General features: G+C 34.8%; 1 protein-coding gene across 1 annotated transcript; it reads right to left on the reverse strand.

Annotated features, from left to right (window-relative positions):
* Nucleotides 1–1,607: 1,607 nt before the first annotated feature.
* Nucleotides 1,608–5,102, reverse strand: LOC127802576 (wax ester synthase/diacylglycerol acyltransferase 11-like). The gene is made up of 7 exons (XM_052338458.1): nucleotides 4,788–5,102; nucleotides 3,636–4,214; nucleotides 3,182–3,248; nucleotides 2,518–2,630; nucleotides 2,211–2,420; nucleotides 1,956–2,093; nucleotides 1,608–1,843 (listed from the first exon to the last, which is right to left on the reverse strand). The coding sequence occupies exons 1-7, from the start codon at nucleotides 5,070–5,072 to the stop codon at nucleotides 1,685–1,687; spliced, it is 1,551 nt and encodes a 516-aa protein (XP_052194418.1). The 5' UTR covers nucleotides 5,073–5,102; the 3' UTR covers nucleotides 1,608–1,684.
* Between the last annotated feature and the right edge of the window lie 4,085 nt (nucleotides 5,103–9,187).

Below are 9,187 nucleotides of genomic sequence, written 5' to 3' on the forward strand. Positions count from 1 at the left end.
TATAAAATAAAGACTAAAAGAAACTATTGAAACTTATGTCTCATTTACAAACATAATGACATAATAGATTACAAATTAATATGAAGTCTTGTAACATTCATTCACTCATTCACATCCAAGACCATGATCACCTTGTTTGATCACATCAAACTTTTTTGCATTCACATTTTAAGAAAACATGCTTATGTTAAGAATTATTTTTTTAAACTATTGACATCTAATGTCAAACACGCTTATGTTGCTATTCGATATAATCTCATTACACTTCTGGAAACACTTGACATATTTTCAATGTTGTTAAGCGTTGCAGTATCAAATGGTTAACAAAATGAGGGTGACGAATCCTATTCATAAGCACCTGCCTCTATGCATAGCAATACAAGACCATATAAGATAAACGTTCCTTGGTCCCCCTAAATCTTTTAACACCAGTACACAAGACAACCATGTTGCTTCAAGTCAAGAGATCAATTATACAATCGCTACTTGATGACAAGATTGTTATCCGCTATGCAACGTGACCTGTTATCAACGTCATATCCAGTGCATTGTTCAATCAATAACCACCCACGAATTTATTACGAGCATTACATGCTTTATGGTATATGATTCATCATCCTTTACTAATTAGTATTTCATAATAATTAAAGTAGGAAACTTACAACCAAAAATTGAAATGCATGGAATAATTCAAATAAAGGAAAACATTACTCCAAAAACCCTAGTTTAGTAGATTTTCCAATGCCAATGGCTGTGGTGTTCTACCTTCCAGAGCGTGAGTAAAGTAATTAAAATGCAAATGGGATCTCATCATACAATGATCCTTGCAATAGCGTTGGTGCCTCGACTTGCTAGGAGTGTCCATGGGTTAGGTTAGTTTAAGTTTGGAATAATTCAAATAAAAGTCGGCATGGTTCAATTCAATTCTCAATTTAAATTATATATAATAATCTATTAATTTCAAAATTATATTATATAAACTTTGGGAAAAAAATAATATTATTGCCCGACTAAGAGTGAAAGGTAACTTACAACAAAAAAACTAATAAATTCACAAAATATGCCAGATAACATTAAATTTTTATGTATTTACATTATATATTTTTAATTTATTTATATATATTGATGGTGTCGAGTCCATAGACTTGAAGGCTTGGCCCAGAACCTAACCCATCTCTATTGGATCCAAGACTTAATCAATCTATTAAAAAAAATATCCGATCCATTGGTTCTATTTAGTTATTGGGTTTATCTAACCCATGGACACTAGACCATGAGTAGAACAAATTAAATAAGCATCATAAGAACTGCCTTGGGACTTGCTGGTAAAGTCATTTCGATCGATATGCTTATGTCAGACATAGAGCAATAGTAAATATTGAGCATGATATACATATGTTAACTAAGTTAGATCTTGGATATCATCACTAGGCTTTTCTAGAAGAGGCTGGAGACCAATATTCCATCAAAGCTTTTAACCCTGGAAGAAATTTTCCAGAAAGCACAATGCAGATTGCGTGAACAGTTTCAAACCTTCTACCTACTGCATAAGCATGGAAATCTAGATACCTACGACTAACTTATATATATACCCACTAAGCTGTGAAATAGCGTACACGTACGTAATGAACCTGTTATTCGCGTATTAATTAATTAGTATTTCATGGATAAGCCTTGTCGATCATCAGTCATCAGCAACCTCTGCTTGCACAGCCTTTTTGATGAGCTGAAGTGATTCTTCAATCTCATTCAGCAGTTGGTGAGGATCAGGAATTGTGCTCTCATCCACTGATAGAACAATGGTCATCTTGTTGATATAGCTCTGGAAGTTTATCATCAATCCCTGCATTAAACATACATGCATACACATATCCTTATGTATATAATAATTACCACTGTACGTAGTTTACTAACTAATGTTTTTAAACATATTTTAGATGTAGCTTAGTACTTACATGTGGCTGGCCATAACAACCTGGAGCAAGGTAAGTCATTGGGTGGCCATAGAACGCAATTTCTTCCACGGGTCCAACTAAATTTGAGAAGCACATGGATGTGCGAGTGAGTATTCCGTGAGACAAGGCACTGGCTGTCTGTCAAAGGTACACAAAATTACGATCAGCTAGACCAAACAGAGTCACATACATGCATGCAAGGGCGTTTGAGATACCACGCATGTGTTAGGATAGCATATATATATGTATATGTACCTTGATGCCGAAGAGCTTGAGGACCAAATCGGAGATGGAAGAGGAGAAGATAGGTTCAAGAGAGTGCTTCTTTCTGTCGATAGTGGCCTTTGCTTGTCGAACATAGTCCAATGGGTCGTCCCGAAGGGCAATGGTGAATGGAAGGAGCATAAAACCGACCCAGTTGCCCCATTTAGCTTTCGTTTCCTTCTTCATCATATCAGCAAAAGCCTGCATGCATGCATCATGTTCATTCATTAATTAGCTACCTTAATTAATATTAATTGTGTGTGTGTGTGTAGAGAGAGAGAGAGAGAGAGAGAGAGGCCTGAATTCCAGCAGATGGTCTCAAGTTTATGAGGAGGGTTGATCTGAGCCGGATATTCTTGGGGAGATTGTTTTTACTCTCGGTTGCTCCGTGGTCAACTTTGTTAATTTCCCCTGCCACATGCAGGAATCAACTTTAATGATAATTAATAACATATATTTTTTTGTACAAAAACACTATAACTCACATATATATATATATATATAAGCGATGATACTTTTGTTTTGTACATAATTAATCAAATGATTTTGATGAGTACCAGCGTTTCTGTCTTAACAAATTAATAAATATATTAGTGAGTGGAGTGGGCAACATTTTATATGCATTTTTGTTTGTAGAACCAGTCCTGGTACGTAATCGAGTGCATATATATCTAAATGCATGGTGGAAGTCTACAACTAAAAGTCATTGCTAGGAAGGATTAGGAATATTTTTACATATGATGATTTTGAATCAGAACAACATTACCAGCAATCAATATCAATTAATACTGGAATGACTATCACAGATATCACCAAACCCAGATAGCATAAAGATGATTTTGTCCATGTGTTGTTCAAATTAAGTTGAGCTGACACAAACATAATTAATTAATGTCTTTTGATCAAATCAGTCTCTAGCTAATTTCATTTAAGAAAATCATTAATCAGAAATGAAAACATACCGTATCTCCTGTTGAGGTACCGAGACAAACCAGCTTGTGTAACCGCCAAACCGACGTCGTTGATGGTCTGGAAAGAGTAGACGACGACGTATTGTTAATTTATCTGTTATTGCTCCATATATATACTTTTAAAACAAAATTTTGTATCAGCTTTTGGAGATTTAAATATAGTATGACCACCAATAGCACAAGGCGCAAAATTAATATATAAGGAAAACCATAATCTTTCATAATTTTGCTTATAAAATATCAATTAAACTAGTAGGATGATGGTATTTTTTATATAATATAAGATAATTAATGTAAGAGATATTAAATTCAGGTATCCTTAACCTTAATTACTCCCCCAATTAAATCTCACATGCTATATATAATGAATAGCCAAACAAACAAATAACTATAAGTTTTACATTACGTCCATTGCATTTAATTTGTATATGAACTTTGAACTTACCAGGTCCATGTTCATAGCATTCTTGATCAACTTCATATCATCCAGACTAACAGTTCTATAAACAATCCGGCGAGGCTTGACCTCAGCGCCGGGAGGAGCCTTGAGAGGCGTCTCCGTGTCCTTCAGGAACAATCCCGTCGCCATGAGCATCCCTACATCCACCAAACTGTTCCAAGCCAGCCTGAAAAGCATCAGAACCGCCACCAAGCACCGCCACCACCCGCCGTAGCGGCAGGGGCTGGGGCGCTTCCGGTGGACGGGAACGGTGGGAAGAGCCTGGGGATCAGAGGTTTTGTGGGTGAAGGCGAGCAAGAGGGAGATGAGGGAGGTGCCGTCGCCGAGGGAGTGGTGGACGCGGAGGATTCCGGCGGCCTCGGCGGCGGAGGTTTTGAGGTTGAGGATGTGGAGGTCCCATAGCGGCTTGGAGCGGTCGAGGTGGGTTTTGCTGAGGTTGGCAATGTAGTTTTCCAAAAACTGGTCGGGGCGGGCAATGTTTGGATCCAGGTTTGGGACTATCACGTGCCTGGATATGTCCACCTCCGTTGGAACCCATCTCATTGTCCCTTTCTTATCGGTTACCTGTATTATGCTAACAATTCAATCCAAAGCAAGGCTTTTTGTGTCTTTCAGGGTAAATCCTGAATATCTTTTTGATGATATATATATATATATAGAGAGAGAGAGAGAGAGATGAAAGATGATATATTTATATACAAAATGATAAAACGTCCGATGGTTCATTTGTTTTTAAAAAATAAATGTGATAATTTGTAACCCTAACTCTAATTTATTTATACAACTTTATAGCCTTCAACAATCAACAGTAAACATATCATGCCTGCCTCTGTTACTCCCTGTTGTATTCATGCATGTTATGGTTGTAAGGGCAGCAGTGTTTTCTGATGCTGCTGCCACGTTTGATGCATGCAAGGGCCTTTCCAGCATCAAACTCCAAAAATACACAAATTTTAATACTAGCTAGCTATATATATATATGCAGAAGATATGAAGAAATATATATGATATCGACGAATTAACAGAGACCGCATATATATGTATAATTAAATGAAACTCTGTGTTTGTGCCGAGAAACTATGTAATTAAGGGAATCTTCTAGCTACGCTTGAGAAGGTATAGTGTAGGGTAGGGAACCTGGAGAGAGGAGAAACGAGGTTGCCTGAGCAGGCTGTGACTCAGCTTGTCCTTGACGAGTTGAGGGTCTATACGGGTCTTGGACCCGAAGACGGCCACCACGTGCACGTTGAAATTTGATTCGTGGAACATACGCGCCGCCGGGCTTAGCGCCTCCGCCTCCTCCATGCCGCCGCCGCCGCCACTCATCTCCATGAATTTGGTTACGTTAATGGGTTGAGGAGCTTTGTTTCTCCACCTCCTCCTGGCATTCGCCGAGGACGTAGACGACGACGACATCTCCATGGCTACACACAAACGCGCACAAGCACACACGACCTATAGTAATATTCAAAATGGGCGCTTAATTTCACCCTGCAGGAACTCCATCCCTTCGCCTTTATATATTAAACCGTGCGCTTCGTTTCATATCATGTCATCCCAACAACTACTAATTAACGTCCATCCACGGCGGCCCGCCCGGCACCTAATTTATGGTCAGAAAGTGAAGAAGACGAAACTGACCTCTTCTCCACTTCTCCACATCCCAAACCAACGTGCCAAAAATGTACAACGTACCAACTACTCATCACTTACATGTTCCTCGTACATTCTTTTTTCTTTTTATTATTTTCTTTTTTTATCAATGAAATTAAGTAAAACTATATATTTAATTTAATGCCGCACGAACCAACCATATATGCACCCAAACAGCATATATATATATATATATAATGTGAATGCAGCAAAGAAGAGGGCTATAATAATAAGGTCGTTCAGATAACAGCAGCCGTAGTAGTACAGTTAGAAGGAAGCAATAAATGGGGGTGGGGGTGGGGTTGGGGGAACCCTTATCAAGATCGCAACCTCTACAACCCAACCACCCATGGCCAGGCCAGGCCAGGCCATGTATATGATCTCTCTGTGATTTTATTCTATTATATATTAGTTATTTCCCATACTTGAAACTAAATTTGTCTCAAATTAATGTCGGGTCAACACACTATTACATCATAATGATTCAGGAGTGTACTACAAAGATAAGACAAGGAAGAGTAGTAGTAAGACTGTTGCGTCGCATGCATCAGCTAGCCTCCTTAGCCACCAACCAGCCAAGGACAGACGATGGTCAATTAATTACTCATATATCAATCAGCTAAATTAAACCCAAGTGAAAAGATTAAAAGTACTTAAAATTTTTTATATTTACAAATTTTATAACTTTAGTTACACTTTTTCTTTTGTTGTTACCTCACAAATGTTAAAAATTTTAATATAATAAAAATAATGTTACATTTTTCTCTTCTTCTCCTCTTGTGATAAACTAATTATAATTTAATGTTGTGTCCATCTTTTCTTATAGTCTTATAATGATTGAACTATCACTTAATCAAAGAACTCAAGAGAGGAAAAAAGATCGACAACCTATTAAATTGTAACCAGTTCACCAAACAAATAAAGAGGACAAAAAAAGGGAAAGAGATAATGCGAAGATATTTTTATTATATTAAAAGTTTTAATAATCGTAGGAAAAAAATATAAATAGAATTGTAAAATTAAAAGAAGTGATTATAATTTCTCAATTTTCATGGACCAAATATAAAAAACGTAGAGTGCAATTTACCATATATCATAAATTCATAATAATATCATCACATCCTCAATCGTCATCCTTAGTGATGAGAAATGAATCTTGAATTGTATGGGTGGCTCATATACATACATAAATTGATTTGGGCATTCAATTAGAGGTTGTTTATATGGTAGCAATAAATATTTGTAGTTGGTGTGTACAAAAAGGGCTGGGGATTGAAGCTGTATGACGAGGGTTTCTTTATGTTCCATTAATCTAATTTTAACTATTTTTTTTTTAAAAAAACAAATATTTGTAAGGCGACTTTCATTTCTATTTTTCATTAGACCTTCAGTTATTATTTTTTAATTAAAAATTTAAACAGCATGTACAAATTAATGTGAAATACAGTAATTATTATTATGTTTAAAGTGAGGGTGTATAAAACACAGCAATGATGGGTTGAGCTTGATTCTAATTAAATACTAATTGCACACCCCAATAGGGCTCCTTTTGACTCAACTAGTCGACTAGTGAATCATTTAGTTAATCAAAAGTCTAAAGGAGTGACGTTATTAGCTTCACAACTGGGACCAACTAGAATTGACCTTGAGATGGGATCTATGCTAGCCTGTGATGTTGACTTGGACATGTAATTTACTTAGTCAAAGACTAGCACATATACCACTTATCACTTAATTTACTGATTTTCATATAGTTTTCAGATAATCCCTTTCGGTTGCTATTGTCGTGTGTGTGCATATATACATATATGTACGTGTGTATATCAAACTAACTTGTGTAGCCTATGTATACACATGCAATCCCTCAATTGTATGCATGCACATACTGGGCTATGACAAGACATGAGGACATAGTTAATGGTGTATCCTGATGTATGTTATAACATACATTATTGCATCTCGTGAGTTCAAGATGGGTAAAACATATATCATGTCATGTCATGTCATGATTGATAATAGTGTTATCAGTCACACATTCTTTTATTGAAAGAGATTAAGAAAATTATGTATCATTATCTTCTTATTTAGTATTTTTTCAATAAAGATACGATACATAACTAATAACATCGTCATTGACTTTTAAGATTATTCAAATGCTAATAAAGACCTTTATGTATGACATTAGTGCTAATTTGGGGCTTAAATTTACCATCATTAATGGACTATAAATGGCATTGGATCCCATTTAAACACCATTATCTGAAAGCATGACTCTTGGGTAAATCTAGCCCTTGAGCCTAAGTATATGAACCACTTTGAAACTTCATCTTTTTATGTTTAATAGACTATAAACGATATTATGTTTTGTTTTTATTTTGTGATTGAGAGGTGTTTATGTTTTATCATTTTTTTTACAAAATATTTAGTATTTTATTTTTCGATGTTTGGGTTACTCCAATTATGATGTTGATTCAAGTTCGACCATGCAAGAAGCATCTTAATAGATATTCTTGTAAGAAGAATATATAAAATAAAATAAATATTCAGTAAAAGATGAGGAAAAATAAATAAAAACTTGTAAACAAATGTCAAATATAAACTTTAAATAAAATAAAAACCATAAATAAATAAAATTGATTGTCAAACTAAAATCATATAACTAATCTAACTAAACAAAGTTGTATATAGTTGTTACCCTAACAAAAATGGTAAGTGGGTAAAACAATAATGTAGAGTGAAAAATTCATCTCAATGTCACACCTTCAATTATTCCCATGCCAGAACTTGCAGCACCTAAATGATGTCACCTGATTGGACGAGGCTAGGTTAGCGAACACCACAGTTCTAGAGACAGAAACACTCTTAAAAGAGAAGCTTCAATTAGAATAAGACTTCTTTATTAGAATTTCTAGATGATTACAAATAAGAAGGATGGAGGTATGTATACTCATCCACCTTACATTCTAAAATAATCTATCGTAAATGACTCTTTAGAATATTCTATTATTTTCCTACCAACTAATACATAAGTCTTCATATTACTAGACTATTTTACAATAGAATATAACACTCTAGAACATAATAAGATAGAAAACTCAAGACAAAATCGGCCAAATAAGAGATGTTGGCGAGGCGGCAACAGCAAATCCAGATAAAACGATTGGAGAATACGAGTTACAGGCACGGTGGACGAATTGCAGACACTAGATCCGGCAGTATTCTTTCTTTCTACCATATTATCGGATCACATAGAATATTGTCGATTTTGGCCTGCTCATTTCATTTAAGATTCAAAATTTGAATTCTTTTCATTTTATTTCTTCAACCATTGATAAGAATTCAGAGGTCAAATTTTATTTAAATTAATTAATCATTTTGACTGATTTTTTTTATGTAAATAATAAGTAGAAAGCAATCGGAACTAGAATGAACATTGCAATAGCAATAAATGAAAAGAATATTTACTTCCATAATCTCATCATTTTTGTACTTGACAATAACTCGAGATTTAATCTCATAGAGATAATAAAAATCTTTTGCTCGTAAATTCAATGCAATGGATGAATTACCTTTACAACTAGCGAAGGCAATGGTGACAATGAGCAACACTAGCTACGATAACGTCTTCTTTGGCGAGGAGCAGATCAAGCCTGGTTTGTGATTTTGGTATATTTTGTATTTATTTTTGTATTAAATGAGTGATATTATGTGTTTGGTTAATTATTGATTTGTATATTTGAATATTGATTTTGTATATGTATGTATTTGATTATTAATTTGTGTATTTGATTATTAATTTTGTATATGTGTGTATTTGATTATTTGTATATTTGATTATTGATTATGTGTATATGTGTATCTGATTATTTAATTATATAATGTAA

Source organism: Diospyros lotus, chromosome 5 (assembly GCF_014633365.1).
Source record: "Diospyros lotus cultivar Yz01 chromosome 5, ASM1463336v1, whole genome shotgun sequence".
Classification (NCBI taxonomy): Eukaryota; Viridiplantae; Streptophyta; class Magnoliopsida; order Ericales; family Ebenaceae; genus Diospyros; species Diospyros lotus.